This window comes from Elgaria multicarinata, chromosome 6 (genome assembly GCF_023053635.1).
Source record: "Elgaria multicarinata webbii isolate HBS135686 ecotype San Diego chromosome 6, rElgMul1.1.pri, whole genome shotgun sequence".
NCBI classification, from domain to species: Eukaryota; Metazoa; Chordata; class Lepidosauria; order Squamata; family Anguidae; genus Elgaria; species Elgaria multicarinata.
Window position 1 is genome coordinate 52,149,828 of NC_086176.1, and position 22,920 is coordinate 52,172,747.

The following is a 22,920-nucleotide window of genomic DNA, read 5'->3' on the forward strand; positions in this document are numbered from 1 at the left end:
CCAGCCCATAAGAGACGTGCTTCTGTTCAAGGGATGAGGAAAATTAAGGACAGCTTAACAATGTGGAAAGCACTGCAAGGATCCTGTTTATCAAGGCTTTGGGGGTGGGTGGGTTGGTTTTGTAATTATTTTCTTGTAATTTACAAACTAATGTTCTCTTGTATACTTAAAGAGTCCTCCAAGTGTATAGAAATCAATACCTTTTGTACGCTTCCAGACAGATAGACATGCAGACACCCACGTTCACTATGAAGGAGAATGATGAAAAACTCTCTATAGTTCACAGTAGAAATGCCTTGAAACATTTAATATTGGCTCAATAAATTTTCTGTATTTCTTTCAGTTTCTGTACAATTTAAATGGTAAGGAAATGCTCTTTTCAAAATGGAGATACAGATGGAGAACAACTTTTTAAAAATTATTGTTGCTTTCCTTTTATAGTATGGGCGAACACCTTTACATCTGGCATCAAATAATGGAATTCTTGATGTTGTCCGGTACCTCTGCCTCAGTGGAGCTAATGTGGAAGCCTTAACGTCTGTAAGTATGACGTGGTATTATGTTTGGTGCTTTTTAGCAGTTTTCTTAAGTAATTTTAAAAAATGTTCTTGAATTATTAACACTAGGGTGACCATATGAAAAGGAGGACAGGGCTCCTGTATCTTTTAACAGTTGCATAGAAAAGGGAATTTCAGCAGGTGTCATTTGTATATATGGAGAACCTGGAGAAATTCCCACTTCATCACCACATTTAAAGGTGCAGGAGCTATACTAGAGTGACCAGATTTAAAACAGGGCAGGCCACCTGCAGCTTTAACTGGTGTGATGAAGTGGGAATTTCTCCAGGTTCCCCAAATATACAAATGACACCTGGCTCACGGAGAAGGGCCCCTGTAGATGATCTTAAGGTCCGGGTAGGTACATATGGGAGGAGGCGTTCCTTCAAATAACCTGGCCCCAAACCGTTTAGGGCTTTAAATGTCAATACCAGCACTTTGAATCGGGCCCGGACCGGCAGCCAACGAAGTTGTAAAAGGACTGGCATAATGTGATCTCGCCAGGCAGTCCCTATTAGTAAGCGGGCTGCCCTGTTTTGTACCAGCTGAAGCTTCCGGATCGTTTTCAAAGGCAGCCCCACGTATAACGCATTGCAGTAATCCAAACGAGAGGTTATCAGAGCTCAGCTATCTCTGTCCAGATAAGGGCGTAGTTGGTATATCAGCCTAAGATGATAAAAGGTGCTCTTTGCCACTGAGTTCACCTGTGCCTCAAGTGACAGTTCTGGATCGAAGAGCACCCCCAAACTACGGACCCGATCCTTTAGGGAGAGTGCAACCCCGTCCAGGACAGGGCAAACATCACCTCGCCGGACAAATGAACCACCCGCTAACAGTACCTCCATCTTGTCTGGATTGAGTCTCAGTTTGTTAGCCCTCATCCAGTCCATTACCGTGCCCAGGCACTGGTTCAGAACAGTCACTGCCTCACCTGGGTTTGATGAAAAGGAAAGGTAGAGCTGGGTATCATCCGCATATTGATGACACCTCAGTCCACATCTCTGGATAACCTCCCTCAGCGGCTTCATGTATATGTTAAACAGCATAGGGGATAAAATAGAGCCCTGCGGAACACCATGGCTTAGGAGCCACAGCACAGAGCAATAATCCCCCAGCACCACCTTCTGGAATCGGCCATCCAAGTAGGAGCGGAACCACTGCAACGCAGTACCTCCAACTCCCAGCTCAGACAACCTATCCAGAAGGATAGCATGGTCGATGGTATCGAAGGCCGCTGAGAGGTCCAGGAGAACCAACAGGGTTGCACTCCCCCTGTCTCTCTCCCGGCAGAGGTCATCCCACAGGGCGACCAAGGCAGTTTCCGTTCCAAAACCAGGCCTGAAACCTGATTGAAATGGATCTAGATAATCCGTTTCATTCAAGAGTGCCTGGAGTTGTCCTGCAACCACCCGCTCAAGCACCTTGCCCAGGAAAGGGATATTAGCCACCGGCCTGTAGTTGTTAACATCTTCCGGGTCCAGATTAGGCTTCTTCAGGAGTGGTCTAATTACCGCCTCTTTTAAAGGGGCCGGCACCACTCCCTCTCTCAAGGAGGCATTTACAACCTCCTGGACCCAGCCGGCGATCCCCTCCTTATTTGATGTAATGAGCCACGAGGGGCAAGGGTCAGGCACACAGGTGGTCAACCGGACTTGGCCAAGCACCTTGTCCACATCCTCGGGCCTCAATAACTGAAACTCATCCAATAAAACTGAGCCGGACGGCGCTCTGAACGCCTCTACTAGTGGTGCTGCATTAAGTGTGGTGTCCAATTCATGACGAATCTGAGCGACTTTATCTTCAAAGTGCCGTGCAAACTCGTCACAGCGTGCTACCGAGGGTTCAACTATCTCACGCCCTGGCCCAGAGTGTAACAGGCCACGAACCACTCGGAAAAGCTCCGCCGGACGACACTGAGAAGACGCAATGCTGGTGGAAAAGAACTGCCTCTTTGCCACCCTCACCGCCACAGAGTAGGCTCGATAGTGAGCTCTAACCCGTGTTCGATCAGACCCAGCACGAGTTTTCCTCCACCTGCGTTCTAGCCATCTCCCCTCTTGCTTCATCGCCCTCAGCTCAGGTGTATACCAAGGAGCTGACCGGGCTCTGCTCAGAGGGAGAGGACGCTTGGGCGCGATCGTGTCAACCGCCCGAGTCATCTCTGCATTCCACAGAGCGACCTGGGTTTCGACAGGAGCACCGACCATATCAGCAGGAAAATCCCCCAGAGCCCTCTGGAATCCATCGGAGTCCATTAGCCTCCGGGGGCGGACCATTTTAATAGGCCCCCCACCCTTGCAGAGGGGAAAGGCCGCCGAGAGTCTAAACCTCAGTAGGAACTGATCCGACCATGACAAGGGGGTAGATGTTAGTTCCCCCACTTCCAGATCACCATCCTCCTGCCCAGTCGAGAAAACCAGATCAAGCGTGTGTCCCTTTGCATGTGTTGGGCCGATGACATGTTGAGACAGCCCCATGGTTGTCATGGCAGCCATGAAGTCCTGAGCCGCTCCGGATACAGCAGCCTCGGCATGGAAGTTGAGATCCCCCAGAACCACCATCCTGGGGGTCCTCAACACCAGGTCCGAGACAACCTCCGTCAGCTCAGGCAGGGAGACTGTGGGGCAGCGGGGTGGACGGTACACCAGCAGAATCCCTAATCTGTCTCGAGTACCCAACACACAGTACAAACACTCCAGACCAGCACTCGACTGAACAGGAAGCCTAGAGAGGGAGATTGTATTCCTATAGACCACGGCAACCCCCCCTCCCCGGCCCTCGAGTCTGTGCTGGTGCTGCACCGAGTACCCAGGAGGGCAGAGCTGGGTGAGAGTAACCCCTCCCAGTTCACCCACCCAGGTCTCAATGATGCATACCAGGTCAGCCCCCTCATCTACAATCAGATCATGGATGAGAGAGATTTTATTCTGGACTGACCTGGCATTCAGAGCTAAATTTTTTAAAAGCTAAAAGTAAAATAAAGTAAAGCTAAAAGTAAAATAATTCACAGTGTACAATGTATGTGTGGGAGGAAGAGTGAATGGATAAGAAAGCTTGCAGGTAAGCTTTTAAAGCAATTACTACTTGTCAGACCGATCTGCTTCACTGCTTCCAATCAGCACCACCTGCTGTCTTTTCCCTCTCACAAAGGTTAAGTGATGTTCCTAAAATTGGCCTTCTTGAAGAATGGATGAAAAACATCTACCTGTCTCACACATCGTTGCCTGCACTTTAAGTAATATATATGGTTTTCCTGCATAAAACTTACACTCTTGTGTACCAAAACTATGTGTGCTTTTATCTGGCCCATCTAATACTGTCTGGATTCTAAAACTTAAAAGCCATATAGCTATGTTTGGAGGCTACGATATTACTCTAAAGAGAAATACAACTTTAATTTACTATTAACTATAGATAATATTGCCTGTATAGATAATATTGCCTGTATGTACCCACTTAATTTGTTTGTGTGGTCCTTTTCAAAGTAATTTAGAGAATAATATGATACAGCGTCCAGGAACTGGACAAGTGCAGAATTGCATGTTTGAATTCTTTGACATAAAAAACTCTCTCATTCTCATTCTCTCTCTCTCTTTGTGCCCTCTTTCACCGTCGGTTGTCTGCAGTGGAACAGTGTGGGACTTTATCCTGACAGTGATTTTGTTGCCACTGCAACAAAGATGCACCTGTAGGCTCAGTCTCTTAAAGGCTTACTTGGGGAGTGCACATAGTGGTAGAGTTGGGAAGAGGGAACTAGAGTGTTTGTATAAAGCAGGGCTTGGCCAAGCCAGAACTGGGTATGCATCAAATTTGCTGTGAGCTGGCCACTCTCTGACTGGTAAAACAGCAGAAATACACACATGCTTGCTGCCAAGTTTTTTAAAAAATGAAAGCTGATGTAATTACTATTGTAGCTTGATTAAGGTAGGTAAGTATTGCAGTATAGCACTATATTCCATGATTATGGAGGAAATGTGTATGATTTTGAAACGTTATTGTAACATACATGGGTAAGAAAAGAACTGTGTTCAAGATCATAACCTTTTACTTGATTTTAATAATCCAGAATAACTACCATCTATTCACACTTACTCATGCATGGTAACATGGATTAACATGTTACCAGTTAGCTTCATAAACCTACATTTGAAAAGGTGGCAAAGGTCTGCTTTTTACCATTTAAGCTCTCTTTTGTGTTTACAGTAAGAGAAGGGTAGAAAGTGCATTAATATAAGTAGCTTAAGGGATGTGTAAGTGGCATTATGGAAGCATCGTTCCAGACAGATGGAATAGTCCTTCCAAATCCTAAGGAAAGGGAGATTTGTGTCCTGGTGTTTATTTATTTATTTCTCTTCATCTCTTTAATTTAAGTCCTCTTCTATACTATCAGCTGGACCATACTAGACTGCCTTGCTAAATCCAAAACGTAGTGATGTTTCACAAAGAACTGTAAACAGAAGTGTGTGTGTGTGTGTGTGTGTGTGTGTGTGTGTAGTGGGGTATATTATAAAACCTAATTAGACTGACTCTTTGCCTGAATAAATGACTGATAGGTCATCAAGGTATAACACTGCACAAAACAGTTGTGTTAATACAGTCCTAAGAGACTGTTGCAGTAAGCATTTTTTCTTATAGTTCATTTCATCGCAAACTGCTGACCTATGAAATGCAGGTAATTATAAGTCAAGAGCAGAATGCTGAAAACAGATTTGCTCTTCTCCTGAATTTGCTTAATCTGTTTAAAGCTGTGCTGTCATTTCCGCCCCCATCTGAAAATGATAGATACATTAACTAGGGCATTCATTTTCCCTGTCTCTTTCTCCTATCTAATGTAAATACAATTCACTACTACTTGCTTGATTTTAAAAATGCATAAATATACCATCTTCATGGGCTTATAAAGATTCATATAGTTCATATACCGTATCAGATATGCATCGCTTCAAAAAAGTATTTTGTGTATTTTCTTGCAAATATAGAGATAACCATGCTGAAAGTAATATAGTATTGCTTTAAGGTTTAAAATTTTAAAGCTTGCCGTTCTGTAAGATCAAGATGTGAATTACTGTGAAAGGAGCTCTTCTAGGGTTTTTCTTTTTCTTTTAATGCTAAACAGATTAAAAATTCATCTAAGATGTTGCTGCTATTTTCCTAAATAATTTGCATCAGACAGCATTTATTTTATTTTCACCCTGAGAAAAATGGAATTATGAAATGTACTTTTTATTTTCTATTGTGGTCAAGAAGTCATTGTAACTAACAGCTTGTTTTCTAACAGGATGGAAAAACAGCAGAAGATCTGGCTAGAGCAGAGCAGCATGAACATGTAGCCAGTCTGCTTACAAGGCTAAAAAAGGTGAGGAAATGAATGAAGAATCAAGCTTTCTTTCACTTTAGCACTTGAGCACAAAACACTACATTAAATTATATTATAAAAATTAACACTTCAAAAACTAAGCTAAAAATAATTCTCTACTAATTTATTGGTAGTACTTACTTGAATTTATATTAAAAAAATATCCTGAGTATAAATGGTTCCTTTTCTACAGTGAAGGTTCCTTTTCTACGGTGGATTCTGGTCTGAGTTGCTCCTCCCACTCGCTCCAGAAGGCAGGGTCAAATTTTCATAAAGTTGAAATCTTGTTCCCTGTGTGGGATGTTCCATTTCCCAATGTTCCATTTTCCTGTGGTACAGGAGGGTATCCTAGTCTGAGACATTCCTGAATGGTACTTTCTTAGGATGGGCCTCTTGCTGCTATTCAGTTAAAGTAGGGACCACCCAAAGCAGAACCCACCTTGCAAAGACACTGTGGCAGAAGCTTATAATATTCAGCTTATAACGGTGCACAAATTAGGAAATTGAAGACCAAGTTGTCATTTGACAAATGTTGATCAAGGGAGCATTAGTGCTGAATGCAGCCATGGTGACTGTGCTCCTCATGGAGTGAACTGTAAAACTCTCAAGGACAGCATTAGAGGCATCCCCAAAGCACAAGGAGATGCAGGCTTTGATCCATATTGAAAGTGTTGCCACTGAAATCTTTCTTACCATAGTGGCTGAGTGGGAAGAAATGAACAAAAAATCAGACAATCTAAAGACTTTTGAACGGGCCAAATATAGTTTGGTCGCCCTACGTAGATCCAATTTTTGGCATTCCTTTTCTTTTGGTACTTGATGGTTGGGACAAAAAGTCAGATTAGTTCTTGAGATTGATCATAGAATCATAGAATAGTAGAGTTGGAAGGGGCCTATAAGGCCATTGAGTCCAACCCCATGCTCAATGCAGGAATCCACCCTAAAGCATAGCTGACAGATGGTTGTCCAGCTGCCTCTTGAAGGCCTCTAGTGTGTGAGAGCCCACAACCTCCCTAGGTAACTGATTCCACCATCGCACTGCTCTAACAGTCAGGAAGTTTTTCCTGATGTCCAGCTGGAATCTGGCTTCCCGTAACTTGAGCCCGTTATTCTGTGTCCTGCACTCTGGGATGATCAAGAAGAGATCCTGGCCCTCCTCTGTGTGACAGCCTTTCAAGTACTCGACGAGTGCTATCATGTCTTCCCTCAGTCTTCTCTTCTCCAGGCTAAACATGCCCAGCTGTACGCTTTGGGTACAAAGGTAGGATCTGTGGGTAGAACTACATAGTCTTAAGGAACAATGCAAAGTTATTTTCTAGTCAAGAATACGCCAAGCTCTGACACCCAACATGCTGATGTGGTGGCAACTGAAAATAAGACATTCTAGGAAAGAAGTTTCAGAGATGCAGTATGTAGGCATTCAAAGGGAGAATCCACTAAAGCCCCTAAAAACCTTACAGATTCTAAGAAGGGAACCTGTGCTCAGTGGGAGGTGGCAGTAAGGAGGCTCTTCTAGGATATCTCCTAATATATATTTTTATTGTGGAATTATTTTATGTGTCTTCTGAAAGATGTCCAATTCATATACTATAAATAATAAAGTGTCTGGAGAGAGGAACCTACCCTCCCAGAGGTTCTGAATCCATGTTAAGAATGTTGAACACGTAGACAGTGTCACTGAATTAGCCAGTGTATTGAAGAAAGCAAATGGGACGTTTGTCCTGCTGACCTTTCCATTCACAAATACCAATGTAAGAAAAATATCCACATACGTGTACAACATAATATATCATATCTCTGCTACTTTAAGCAGAATGCTAAGACTTGCATAGATGTTTCATTCTGGAAAATATGTTATGGGATGTCCTAAGAGGCAGAAGCATATTTAAGCTGACTTTTTGTAATTATGTGTGTTTTGTTCTTTGCTTTTACCTTTAGGATACACACAGAGCACTGTTTATCCAGCATCTTAGACCTACTCATAATTTACAACCAAGAATAAAACTTAAGCTCTTTGGCCACTCTGCATCTGGGAAAACTACTCTTGTGGAGTCTCTGAAGTGTGGGCTCTTGAGAAGCTTTTTCAGAAGGCGCAGACCAAGGCTTTCCTCAACAAATTCAGTCAGGTTTCCTCCTTCACCTTTATCTAATAAGCCATCAGGTAACATTTTAAGGATTTTTATATTCCTTAACGAAAATAGTTACTGCTTTTAATCTTTGTATCCAAGATGAACAAGTTTATCATAGTGCCTTTCCAGTGCTGATAGAAGAACCTTTTTACTTTGTTCAATTCATGAAAGGCCTGATTCAGTTTCAATAATGCAATATTCCATAAACTGAGGGGGTGTGTGTGTTGGGGGTGTGTGTTTTTGTACAGGAAGATAGTGTTTGCCGCATTAAAAAAAGAAGCTATGGGAGAAATTTGCACCAGCATTATGTATGGCAAGAGTACAACACTTTAAAAAGGAAAGATCTACAAAATGGCAAAGTATTAGAGAGAGGGGCAGGGGCAGTGGTGTTCCTCATTCATTTTTGCTGTTCAGGTTTTCTTATATTTCAGTGGTACAGTGAAGTAGCACTCAGCCTCTAGAAATTTTTTAAGGCTTCCAAAATGTGGCAGGTATGGAAAGGTATGGTTATGTCACTCATCACTAAAGGTGTCACTGCTCTTCACTACAGTTGACTATAGGAGGAGGTGCATTTTCCTAGTGCCAGCTTACTAGGTGCTAGGAAAATGCAATATCCCTAGAAAAGATCTCCAACCTTCAGTAAACACATCTGGATGCCTGCAGCAAATTAAGAAAAACAGTGTATTTAAAATGATGGCCTGGACAGGCCTTTCATAGCAGTAGTCCTCAAAGTGTGGTCCTGTAAGGCATGTAATTTACTGGATTCTTTGCATTTTTATTTTTTAAACAAAACAAAAAATCCTATTTGTGACCAGGACCATTGTTCACTTTGGCAGCTGTCCTGAGCACTATGCCCTTGTAAAGATCCAGATAGCACACCATTCTCATGGGGAAAGTGAAAGACTGGAAATAATAGTTTTATGACTCTTAACAACCTCCCCTGGCTTCGTGTTCTCCTGATATTTTGGACTTCAGACGCCTATTTTGGAATTCAAACTCCTATCAAAAACCCAGTTCAAACCCCACATAGCATGGCCAATGTTCAGGAATGCTGGAAGTTATAGTCTAAAACAGCTGGAGGGCACCAGTTTGGGGAAGGCAGGACATGCCTTAAAAGAGTATTTTTTATTTATATTATTTATATTTTATTATTATATTAATTATTAATTGAGATTGTTGTTAGGAATAAGTGTATTTGCTGCATAATTAATAATTTAATATATACATACATATAATGAATATAAGATATACATACATTGTAATACATATATTTAGGATAGAAAAAACATTTCAGTGAGAAAAAAAGAAATTACATAACACACACATAGAAAATATTAAAATTAAATTTCACATTTGAGTTCTTCAATAATCGTTGGGTGAATAGCTTAATGACTGACATTATGCCGGAGGATTTTTTTTGCCTTTCTTCCTTGATGGGCAGTCTTAACTAATGGATATATTCCTTCACTTAAAATGAAGAAAATCAAGTTAGATTAAATCTGATTGGGGACCCCTTATGTCCAGGAGGCAAGGGACATCCCAAACATTCCAGTTTATTCACCTGCCATCTTTTTCAAGACATGTGAACAAACACGAATTTCTAGGAAGTCCTTTCTGGCTCTTGGCCATAAAGTATCTCAAATCAGATTTCATCTCCCTTAATTCCAAGGAAGGGAGCACATTCCATTGGAGAAGACTGTTTGCCTCCTAAGGAAGAAGAAAATGGACTCCTTGGTAAGTACCTATCCTCCCTTGGCCTTCACGTTCCTTAAAGAACAAGAGGTTAAATTGTTCATGTATTCTGAAAATGTGACTTTACCCCAGTTCAGATGAATGAGTATCCTGACAATAATAACATAAAAAGTATTAAAATATGTGTTTGTTTATGCCTTCAAAACAGTCAGTGGTGCATTTATTAGTTTCACCACTAGAGGAGGCTAGGTAAATACAAAGATGGTTATATATATCATTATATTTGTGTGCTTTCTTTGAGTGTCTAAAAAGTCTTAATGTTCTTCCGCTTGGAAAATATATAACTGAGCTATGTATTTTTACAAATTCATTGTACTATAGGCAGTCTCCTTAATGTTAGATAATAGCATACTGGTACAAAGCACTGTCTATTAGCATACTGGTACAAAGTCAGTCCGTCTAATTTCAGATGATTTTGCCTTCCCACTGCAGCCCCATACAATATGCAGCCCAGATTGTTCAGGAGCCCTCCCATCCCTGGAACGACTTTCTGAGGGGAGGGGGTTCAAGCTCATTTCTGCTCATGTAACTATTGGAAAAACCCCAAGGACATTTAAAACGTTACCATAAGCCTTCCTCAACCTGGTTCCCTCCAGATATCTGTACTACCATCTTCCCTTACCATTGAAAATGCAGAGTGTAGCTAATAGGAGTTCTAGTCCAAAACATGTTGAGGGCATCAAGTTGGGAAAGGCTGATGTACTGAAGAGAGAGAGAGAGAGAGAGAGATGGGAACTCTGCCTTTTGGGGTTCTGTTCTTTTCTGCCTAATTAATTAAGATAGAAAAGACCTCCTTTGTCACCAAGGGGCTGTTCCAAACAACTGCTTCATCTCAAAGGAAGAAGGAGGTCTTTTATTGTGACTGATTACTGTACACTTTCAAATCCTAAAAGAGAATATTCCTGGCAGTTGTGAATAGTACTTGTGGCTTCCCCCCACCCCCTTGGCATTTTCCTCCTTTTTGAATCGGGTCTGTCTTAGCCTTTAATTCCACATTATTTTGGAATAATCTAGTTGTAATTTTTTTCCAAGGTTTCCTAATCTTTTATTTTATTCTTTTTGTGATTCAGTTTCACTAAGTATTACAAATCTGTATCCCGGCTGTGAGAATGTTAGCGTGAGAAGCCGGAGCATGATGTTTGAGCCAGGCCTGACCAAAGGGATGTTGGAAGTATTTGTCTCACCCTCTCACCATTCCCATTGCTCGACAGATGACCAGTCTACCAAGGCCATTGACGTCCAGAATGCTTATTTAAATGGTAAAGCATGAACTTTGAAACATATTTTTATTCTTTTAACTATCTGGCAGGATCCTTAGTGCAAGATTTACACAGAATGTTTTCAGTACCTCAGTATAACTTTATTTATTTATAGCCAGGAGTATGCACAATCCAAAGTGCTTTATATTCAGTTTTAGACTCACAATAGCAGCACAATAAATCCTAAGGGGAAGATGTAGCATTTACTACTTCAACACAATATCTAAAAAAGGTATTGCTACTATAGATTGCAATCCTATGGGCCATGGGAGAGTGTCTAAGGGGCCATATGATTTAGTGAATCTCTTTCGATTCCCACAGAGGGGAGGGAATCCATGGGCATTGAAAGAAGTCTGCCCTCACAGCCTCTCCCCACCCCCACCCCCCAATGTGGGCATGGAAACTTCTACTGCCTTTGCCACTTCGCCATTCAAACTCTGATGGCGGTACTGACAAAAAGGGGGCATTTCAGGACAGTCTTTGAAATGAATCCACCACATCCAAAGTCCTCCATTCCCCCAGACATGCCCCTGGAACATGGGTAGGAAAGCCCTGGAAGAAGCATATTTATTTACCGTCGAGCTGTCCCCTCTCCCCCTTTCTCTTTCCACTCTGCTCAGGTTCCTGCAATGCTAACACAGTATTCCAATGTAGCACTAATGTCAGGAGCCAGGATTTCACCATGCCAAGTGGTCTCCTGGTTGAGCACATCCCATCGTGGTGCTAAATTTTCAACAGGAGCTTTATTAATGTAATGCCAGTGGTGTGATTTAAATTCCTATTGGCTTTGTATATGGAACTCTAAGTAGAATAAAGGTTAAAAATGGCCTTCCCTGCCTGATGAGATGTAAGCCCCTTTAAAGCATGCAAAGGATCCCATAGCTTAGGTACTCTCTACCCCAAGATACTCCATACAACTTCTGAACAGACATCATAGAAGCATTAGATCTGTTGTCCAGTCTCTGCCAATGGATCTAGTAATGAACAAGTACCCTGAAGTCAGAGTAGACCTGTGGACTGAGGACTCTAGCCTGCTGCTTAAGAAACCCTTCTCAGGACATAAAATTTGTTCTAGATGCTATCACTTTAGTGGGATTGGATTGACATTGAAACTATGAGCTTAGGGAAATTTCACAATTTTTGAGAGGGTATATCTTGAAAATTCATACTGGGCCTTACAATTCCACCTTGAGAATGAGTGCGCTATTGCTGCCAGCTGTAGCCTGACATCTTCCATAGATTTTTTATTTTTATTTTGTGTAGTTCTCTGGGTGGATTCCAAACAGTTAAAAGACTAAAATGGCATACAAACAGATAAAAATATATAATGAAAGATAGATAGATAGTAGCTAAAATCCCCCAGATCTGTGAAGATCTTATTTCTGTTAATAGCTGAAGACTAATTACTTAAGTGAAGAATGGTACAAATGCCTATTGCTCTTTGAGGGAGAAGGAATAAACTAATGTTGCCCTCGTCGTATATAAAGTCACAATATCAGCTGTGACTATTACACTCTCCCTATGATTTCTTAAATTAAACCTATTAGTCATTTTCAGTCCTGTGAAGCACTATGGTCTGATTTAAAACAACAACAAAACCACCTTCATTCTGTTTTGACACCTGATATACCGCCATAAGGAGACATTCGTGTAATAATATATTTGATCTGTCAAGCAAGAGAAAATGAGTTAAGGGTGCAATCCTATGCATGTTTAGACAGGGGGGGGGGGGAAGTCCTACAACGCCCAGCATACACTGTGGAATTCTGTGAGTTGTCTGACTTTTTTCTTTCTAAATATGCATAGGATTGTGCCCCAAGCTACTAATCTAATATTAATTTTAGTACTATTCCTTGTTCTATTAAAGTCCTAACATGCGATGTTTCTGCAAAAGCTACTGTTTTGTTTGTTTTGGATGGGGTTATTGTGGCATGCTTTCTACAGTTTTCAACAGAATGCTCTGAGCAGGGCGGAAACTTCTTGACTTGTATAACATGTATTGTGGCTTTGAGCTACTCCTATGGATGAGCCTGTGTCAGTCTTTAAACCCAATTGCACATCGATGGAACTTATCAAATATAGCTGGGAATGGGAGTATGGCTTCTGTTTTTTAACACGTGTGCGTTTTATTATTGCTTGTAGAACATGTTTCATTTATTGGCTTGATGACATATATTTGTTTATTGCAGGAATTGGTGATTTCAGTGTGTGGGAATTCTCTGGGAATCCTGTGTATTTCTGCTGCTACGATTATTTTGCTGCAAATGATCCCACCTCCGTTCACATTGTGCTTTTCAGTCTTGAAGAGCCTTATGAAATACAGTTGAACCAAGTGACATTTTGGCTTAGTTTCTTAAAATCACTTGTTCCAGTTGAAGAATCTATAGGTATGCTATAAGTACTTCATCTCCACCATCCTTACAACACATGAGAGAGAAAGCATAGTTTCTTCAAAGTTTTGCAGGTCATCTGTTCTGAGCCATGCCAGGTTCTGAGCCATGCCATGCATCCTAGTACTCTGGTACCATGCTTTATACCTGGGTAAACAATTTGTGGCCCTCCAGATGTTTTGGCCTACAATTCCCATCATCTTCCACCCTGACTATGCTGGCTAGGTCTGATGGAAATTGTAGGTCAAAACATCTGGAGGCCCTTTACACTGAGTTGAGTTTTTTTGCCTTTTAAATTTACTTCTTAAATGAGATCACTGGTCAAATACTTTAGTTGGCCATGTTACTTTTAAGTTGCTTATAAACCATACCAATGAACTTGTTTTGGAAAGGATTTAATTCATCTCTTTTAGCTTTATTGCAATGAAGCACTCTTCACCTACTGTGACAGTTCATTAGAAGAATAAAGTCAAGAAGTCTGGTTTGGCTCCATAAACTAAAATTCTGTCCAAAGCAGCAGTGTTGCTAAAGCAACAAAGGCATTAATTAAATGATGAAATTATCCTGGGACTATAACATTTTCTATTGCACACGGTCAGTGTCAGATATGTCCTATTAATATTCTAACTAATGGTAAAGCTATTTATCAAATGGTTATCTGACTTAAATCCACAATTTAATTGGCCTTTCTCCAGATCAGTCAAATACATTCCTTTTCATTGCAACATTGCATAAGGAATTCAAAGCTGCTTAATGCATTCATGTTAAATCTATTTTATATGAGAAGATTAAATGCATCAACAACTTTCAGAAAATAAATACTAAAATAGAAAGCTATTTTCATACTTTCTGCAATCACTGATGTACAACTTCAGTTTTCATGTCTTTTGAAAAAAATATCAAAATTTTGAATTCATTTTTATTAGAACAACTAACAATTGTCATCCTGCTAGTCATCCTGCTGGTCACTCTGCAAACATCCCTCTTTAACAATTACTGATAACATTTTTAGATATATCTCTTTGACAGCCAAAGGATTTTTATGCATTGCCAGCAAGACAATCTGATCCAGCCTCCTTATGAGTGTGGAGCTCTTGGGTTTCCCCCTTGCCTCCAAAATCAGACACAGCACTGGGGGGCATCTTATTGCATGCAACACCATCCCAGTGTTAAAAGTTAATAGTGTTTGCTCTGGCAGAAAGTGTGTGTGTGTAGTGTGTGCTGTATGATTCACACAGATCAGGTATGTATTGGAACCAATATATTCATTTGATACATTTAAGACATAGAAAGGGCATAAAACAAAATTCCAGAGCTATAATGAGCATTCTTATGTTCCTGAGAAATCAAGTAGGGTTGTCCAATATCAGAGGCAGTAAGCCTGTATACACCAATTCCTGGGGAAAATGGGTGGGAGGGTGCTGCTGCATCTCTGTCCTGCCTGTGAGTCCCTGGTCGACAGGTGGTTGGCCACTGTGTGAACAGAGTGCTGTCTAGATGGACCCTCGGTCTGATCCAGCATGGCCCTTCTTATGTTCTTATATCTGTGTGCTTTATTGCATTTGAAGGATTTATATTTGCATTATTGTTGAGCATTTGCCACAGTACAGGTAAATGCTACCAAGTTAAAGTCAGTATTTTCTAAAACTTGAAAAACTTGGAGGGTTTTTTTTCCTTTCCCGGATCATGTATAAGCAAACAACTATACAAACATGTGTTCAGTGCTGTTACCTCATTCATGTCCATTTGTATCTCTCTCTCTCTCTCTTTCTCTCATTCTTTTTCATGGTATCTCCCAGGCTTTCCTACTTAACTCTCACTTAAGTGAGAATTCTTTGTTTGTGTAAGTACTGTAAAGTTGCATTCATACCACTGTATGAATGTTTTTTTTTCCAGATTATTCATTTGCTGCCTATACTATTGTCAACCATAACTCTTATCTGTAGTACTGTAGACCAGTGGGGTCAATGGAGAATCTTTTTAAAAAGAGGCTGAAAAAAGCATTGCCCTCTCCCAAATATATATTTAGTTCATAGTGAAATAGATGGCTTGTAAAGAGTTATTGCAATTTCTAATATCGTTTCCCTGTCTTATGAAATGAAGCAGCAATATTGTTTGAAAAAATGAAAAATTATCATGCTAGACAGAGTCAGTCTCTGCAGAAGGATATAATCAATCCCTGGCTCAATAACAGAATGAGAAATCTTTTTTTTTTCCTGAAGCATTTGGAGGAAGGTTGAAAACCCCACTGCATGTCGCATTGGTGGCTACTCATGCTGACATTGTCAACCTTCCACGCTCTGCTGGAGGAGAGTTCCAATACGACAAAGATACATCACTTCTGAAAGAATCTAGGAATAGGTAAGTGGAGAAACACAGTATAAAGCGTAGGAATGAGTGCCATGTTAAGAAATTAAGAGAGCAATCCCGTGCCCCTGGGCAGAGTCTGGGGGACCATAGGATAGTTCAGTTTCCTGGATCCATGATAGGAACCAGCACTCTGATCTTGGAGCCAGGAACCCGGGTTTCAATTCCCCTTGAAGCTGGCACAGAGAGAACTGTATAATAGAAAAGGCAATGGTGGTGAAAATATGTACAAAAAAGAACCCTAAAGGCAACCACCATAGAAACAAATTCAGCACATTGAATTAAATCGTCATTCAAACAATTATTCTACTCCAAGTAATTTTTTACTAAAGTAACCACTTTACAATACAATGCTACTACCACATGTGTAATATTTCATTGCATATCCATGATATTCAACACCTGTGTAGCATTTCCTCATATAACATTTGCATTTAGTATTCAATCATAAACAATTATACAAAAAATCAGACCCATCAACATTCAAACACATTTAACACTTGAATCTAAATCATTCATTATAACAAGACCAAAATTATTTGTTAACAAGGTTCAAGCTATTCCTTGTTTCGAAATATCTTCTTCCAAAACACTGGTCTTTGTACTCTGTAAGATATAATAATACCAAATAACCATATTTGTTTAAAGTTACTCCACGGTAACAGTTCTTATTTACAGTCCTTTTTCTTCTTACCGGTTCACAAGATAAGGACATCACAAATTACTTTTTATTCAAATAAACTTACCGCCAACAGGCAGTGGAAAGCTGACGAAATTTTTCTTTATAAAGTTTTTCAACATGAGAACATCTTCTGGAATTTTATCTATACAGTATACAAAAGGCTAAATTAGCTATACTTCAACTAAATCCACATTGGACAATGCCACATTATTTAACAATACAGGAAGATAACACAAAAATAAGACCTTGCATACATACCAACAACAGTCAACCGTCTTTCACTTAATCACACTGACTATCTGTTCCTCAGCTGGCATAGAACAGCGTTTGCTCAGTTAATTAAATAATGAATCACAGACTAGATCTCTCAGCAGAGGCTTCAAATCTTAAAGTGAAATCCACCACTCGAACCTAAGTTACCAAGAAAGAAGAAAAATCCGAACTGGAATTTAGACCCTGTGGGGCCACTGTATTCAACCTAAATATCCATTGAGCCTCTTTTCTAAGTAAGATATCATCATAACATTGCCAATTACACTTGTGTGCATAAACTCTCTCTATTACCAGAAACCTAAAATCATTACATCCATGTCCTTTCTCCATAAAATGTTGCACAAGGGGTGCCTCCACAATTTGATGTTTAATCTTGGATCTATGTTCCAATATTCTTGTCCTCACTGCAGCATTGGTACCACGATCATCTTTAATATCACATAGGATTATTCCATCTGCAAATAGATTAACATGTTCATTTACTTATTCACATTTGGTGTATCCCATTATTAACATAATTAAGAAACATTGGCATATTGTCAAGGATCTTCCAGGTTGCAGTGATTTTCCGTATTTTGGTTTAAAACGTTCCAGGAATCTAAAGGATTTATTGATACATACTGATGTTGACCAGCCCACAAGGAGAGTGGATTCTATTTTTGGACATTTTAAATGTGGAGGATGTTCTGAGTGTGCATTGGCTTTGGAAACGAAAACTTTCATACATCCTATGGATAATTGCCGTTTTGATTTGGATCATTTTTCGAACTGTGCCACAAAAAGGGTAATTTATTTGATCATGTGTCCATGTGGCCTTATTTGCATTGGTAAAACAACACGTGCAGTGAGGACAAGCATATTGGAACATAGATCCAAGATTAAACATCAAATTGTGGAGGCACCCCTTGTGCAACATTTTATGGACAAAGGACACGGATGTAATGATTTTAGGTTTCTGGTAATAGAGTTTATGCACACAAGTGTAATTGGCAATGTTATGATGATATCTTACTTAGAAAAGAGGCTCAATGGATATTTAGGTTGAATACAGTGGCCCCACAGGGTCTAAATTCCAGTTTGGATTTTTCTTCTTTCTTGGTAACTTAGGTTTGAGTGGTGGATTTCACTTTAAGATCTGAAGCCTCTGTTGTGAGATGTAGTCTGTGATTCATTATTTAATTAACTGAGCAAACGCTGTTCTATGCCAGCTGAGGAACAGATAGTCAGTGTGATTAAGCGAAAGACGGTTGACTGTTGTTGGTATGTATGCAAGGTCTTATTTTTGTGTTATCTTCTTGTATTGTTAAATAATGTGGCATTGTCCGATGTGGATTTAGTTGAAGTATAGCTAATTTAGCCTTTTGTATACTGTATAGATAAAATTCCGGAAGATGTTCTCATGTTGAAAAACTTTATAAAGAAAAATTTCGTCAGCTTTCCACTGCCTGTTGGCGGTAAGTTTATTTGAATAAAAAGTAATTTGTGATGTCCTTATCTTGTGAACCGGTAAGAAGAAAAAGGACTGTAAATAAGAACTGTTACCGTGGAGTAACTTTAAACAAATATGGTTATTTGGTATTATTATGTCTTACAGAGTACAAAGACCAGCGTTTTGGAAGAAGATATTTCAAAACAAGGAATAGCATGAACCTTGTTAACAAATAATTTTGGTCTTGTTATAATGAATGATTTAGATTCAAGTGTTAAATGTGTTTGAATGTTGATGGGTCTGATTTTTTGTATAATTGTTTATGATTGAATACTAAATGCAAATGTTATATGAGGAAATGCTACACAGGTGTTGAATATCATGGATATGCAATGAAATATTACACATGTGGTAGTAGCATTGTATTGTAAAGTGGTTACTTTAGTAAAAAATTACTTGGAGTAGAATAATTGTTTGAATGACGATTTAATTCAATGTGCTGAATTTGTTTCTATGGTGGTTGCCTTTAGGGTTCTTTTTTGTACAGAGAGAACTGTCCAGCTGCCTCTCCAAGCTCACACAAGCAGAGAGGAGAGAAAGAGAGAAGTTCTGTGGGAGGGAACTGGGGAGGCCAGCTTGACGAAAGGTCCCCATGCCTCCCTAGGCTCCTTCCCTCCCACTCCGCAGAGTCCCGGCTTGATGGGTGAAAAAGCCCATCTAGCTAAAATACAGAGCGGGAGGAGAGCAGAAGTGAAGATTGCGCCACCATTCCTGTTTTACATTGGGTGACCATAAGTCTCTGAGTTTGGGAGTCTATGGCCATCCATGTAACGTAATTTAAAATATTTGTGTGTATGCCAAGACCTTGTGCTAAATTTAATTATTTATTTTTAAAGGTTGTACTTATTTATGCACAAGTAAAGAAAACCCACACTTATGTGCACTGCTGTATACTTTCACTGACCTCATTAAGATAGAGCAGGAGAAGATGTTGCAGCCATCCTGGGGTTCACATACTCTCCTTCCTTCATGCACAAGCAGAGGAACCCGAAAGCTTCCACTTTTAGTTTTGAATGAACCTTAGTTGCCCATTATGTCTGAACATGGAAAGAGGTGGTTTATTCTAATATTAGTTCAAACAAAGCAAAATCAGTACGTGGTTTTCAGATCTTGGCTTGCTTGAACTCAGCACAGTTAGAATAAACCACAGCTTCCCAAGAAAAAAGCAGTTCATTCAAAACTGTGAGTAAAATCTTCCATCTCCTCTCATCATGCATGGAGAAGGGAGGGCGACCAATGCCGGTAAACTGAAACAAGCAACAGTGTGCTTCTGGCTGAAATTGCATGTATATTTACATTAGGGAAAGTCCCCTTGAATGTGGAGAGACTTACTTCCAAATAACCAAGCATAGGTTCAAACTGCAAGTCTATTAATATGTGATACGAAGAGATAACTTGATTTGCTGAATTTCTTTAGTTAAAAAACTGAGTAAGAATGAAGAGGGTAAATGTGGGCTCTAGAGCTATAAATGACAAACAGATTTTAATTGTTTTCCTTTTAGGTTTGGGAATGACCTTCACATTTTAGATAGATTATTTATTTTGGATGCTGGGGCATCTGGCTCAAAAGATATGAAGATTCTCCGAAACCATCTTCAAGAATTACGCAGTCAAATTATCTCTGTAAGTCATGCCTCCGTCGCCAAGCCTCTTCCAACTTATGAATTGGTTTATAAATTACTGGTCTTGGAGGCAGGGAGCGAATTAAAAATATGAGCTGAGTGTCTGTTATGGGATACAATAAATTCCTTTCATCTCTGTCTGAGTGCTCCCTGGCACTTTAATTGATCATGAGCCAAAATATTTGAGGTTTTAAAAAAAGGGATAAGTAAAATTAGGCTGAAAATGTAGTTTTCTAATTTTACAGATTATTTTTCTGATTTTACCAAACCTGAGCCTAATAAATAGTTACTTTATTCTAATATAATATGTCTCTACTCGTTTGACTCTGCATACCTCTGCAATGGTGAATGTTGATTAATTCTTCTGAAATGCTCTGACCCTCTTATACAGCATGAGGCCAGAGCATTCTGCACCTAAGACTCAGTATCCTTTTAACTTTTTTGTGTATCCTGCCCTACCTCCAGGAAACACAAGGTGGCATAAAGTGAGCTATTCTACTTTGTCCTCATAATAACCCTGGGATAAAGTTAGTCTGAGAGTATGTGAGTTGCCCAAAGCCACCCAATGAGCTTCGTGATTGAGTATGCTTTGAAACACAAGTCTCCCTGATCCAACAAGCTATGCAGCATACCATAATGGTTTTCTCATGGCATTTATATTTACTGGGATGACTGTCATTCTCACTTGCAACAAATGCAAAGGAGGATTTAGTTTGGTGTCCATACTTTTATTTATTTTTAAATGTAGGAGGGAAATGTATGTATACAGAAGCATACCTTTTTGTGATAACCAACTATGTCTTATGTACTGCATATTTCTTGTACCTTTCTCCATTCCAGCAGGAGCTTTTGTCAGAACTTGAAAGGGCTCCTGCGCTGACGGGTGCCCTAAAAATATTTTAAACCAATAATAAAATAAAGAAACTCTGAAGAATAGAGATCTTTTTAACTGATGTGTTGTTGATTTCTACTTTCAGCTTGTTTATTAGATTGTAATATTATGATCCATCTTGCCAAAGTTATAATCCACTAGGAATCCTGTCAGTGTTGGGAGCGATTCAGCTAAATCAAGTGATAATTTTCTGACATGTTCAGTGACACGTTCTGCAGCATAAGCATGCATTTTAAGTTTATGCAGTTAACTTGCTGAAATAGTGCCGAGAAACTATTACTATTTTGTTCATGGTGCTATACACTTTTTCATTTTAAAAAAAAGTGTAAGAGCCTGTATAGATTTAACACAAGCTATACAAACATGTCTTTCTGTCTATGAAATACTTTTAATATGAAGGGAAAAACTTGTTGTCTAGTCAAAACTGACAATAACATACCATGCTATAATTGAACTTGCTGAAAGAGTGGGTGTCACTGTTGGGCTATCACAGTTTGGGCTTTTCTTTATGCATGATGCCTGGGGCAGTAATTACTACAGTACTATGTGTAATTCGTTCATTCAGTTTCAATATTCCTTTCCATAATAATCACCTTGAACTGGGAATGACAGGATAACAGAGTGTGTACCTTAGGGCATAGGTTGATACCACGAGTTCTGCATGATTTGTGGCAGTATCTTCAGAACATTTCAGTATTAGTATCAATAGTGGTAAAATTATGTATATATAACCAAATACAATTAATGCTCTATTCCATCTAGGAAGTGTTTTGTTGATAAAACTCTTAATATTTAATAAAGTTAATAATTTCCATTCTAGAATTAGAACTAATGTCCAGTACGGTGTTTCTTATAGACATGTCCACCTATGACTCACTTGTGTGAAAAAATCATTTCGACCCTACCATCATGGAGAAAAATTAATGGGCCCAACCAGCTCATGTCATTGCAGCAGTTTGTATATGATGTGCAAGATCAGCTTAATCCATTGGCAAGTGAAAATGACCTAAGGCATATTGCCCTCCAGCTGCACAGTATAGGAGAAGTAAGTAATCTGCATTAATACAATATGAATTATTTAGACAACTCGATGTATTTTGAAGTTTGACCATTAAAAAGGTCAACACATTTTGTCTTATCTTGGTAGCTGACCATAACTTGCAGTTCTGATTTACTGTTCTTCACCCAAAGCCCTATGTGCATGCCAAAGAACACAGTAGGAGAAACAGAACACAAGCTGTTCCAAAACTCAGGACAAGGAGGAAGCACCCTCTCTGGGAATAGGAATTTCATGTCACGCTGACTTTTTGGAGCAGTAAAAGCAACACCAGCTACTTCTACCTTCTCGAAAGCTCAGTGCAACATGAGAAACGTTACCTTTGTCTTTAAATCAACTGGTGAAGTTCATGTTGCACTGAGAGAGGTTACTACCTTTGAGCCCTCAGTCTTTCCTTGAAACTGGGAAACCATCCCCAAATCTTTCAGTTTCAGCAGTTTTTAAGGGCATCGTCATTCTTGTTTTCTGTTCTTGTTTGCATTGGGTTTAAGCCTCCCACAGATGGAAGGGCTCCTTCCGTCAGTGGGAGACGAACGTGGGTGGGTTGTGTGAATGCACAGATGACCACACAAAGAACTACAGTTATAGGTAGCCAACCTGCATTTATTGCAGTAAGAGCTTTAAGCTAAAATATGGTGGTGGTGGTGTTGTAGTATTTTGACCCAACTCTCTTTGCCTTTGGCTCTGCTCCCTTTGTCTTGGCCCTGCCCCCTTTTGCTTTTGGCCACACCCACCACTGGAATGTAGAATCTGAGAGCAACTCTGAAATAGAATTTGGCCCTCAAACTGAAAAAGGTTCAACACCCCTGGTGTATAAGATTGCAGACTGAATCCAACAATAGTCTTCCACTTGTGCATGAATGTTTTGTGTAAACATGAGCACTGATTTAGAACTCTTATAAACTCTTATTCACAATGCATGGACTTTTCTGCAAGTTCTTGTTCAAGCAGTTGCCAAGCTGAAATAGCATACTATTTCCCTTCCACTATTGGATCTCTGGATCCAAGACTATGTATTCTTTTACAATCAATTGCTTGCTTATGAGTGGCTAGTCAACAAACCACGATGACTGGCAGATCTGTTCTTTTCTCTTG

General features: G+C 39.8%; 1 protein-coding gene across 1 annotated transcript in view; it reads left to right on the forward strand.

The window, feature by feature from the left end:
* Positions 1-22,920, forward strand: part of DAPK1 (death associated protein kinase 1) — a 93,214-nt gene that overhangs the window by 68,104 nt on the left and 2,190 nt on the right. Inside the window, exons 17-24 of the mRNA XM_063129412.1 lie at positions 442-540; positions 5,836-5,913; positions 7,852-8,074; positions 10,865-11,053; positions 13,243-13,440; positions 15,666-15,804; positions 19,757-19,877; positions 21,625-21,813. Of these exons, the coding sequence (XP_062985482.1) occupies positions 442-540; positions 5,836-5,913; positions 7,852-8,074; positions 10,865-11,053; positions 13,243-13,440; positions 15,666-15,804; positions 19,757-19,877; positions 21,625-21,813 (1,236 nt within the window). The remainder of the gene's footprint in view (positions 1-441; positions 541-5,835; positions 5,914-7,851; positions 8,075-10,864; positions 11,054-13,242; positions 13,441-15,665; positions 15,805-19,756; positions 19,878-21,624; positions 21,814-22,920) is intronic.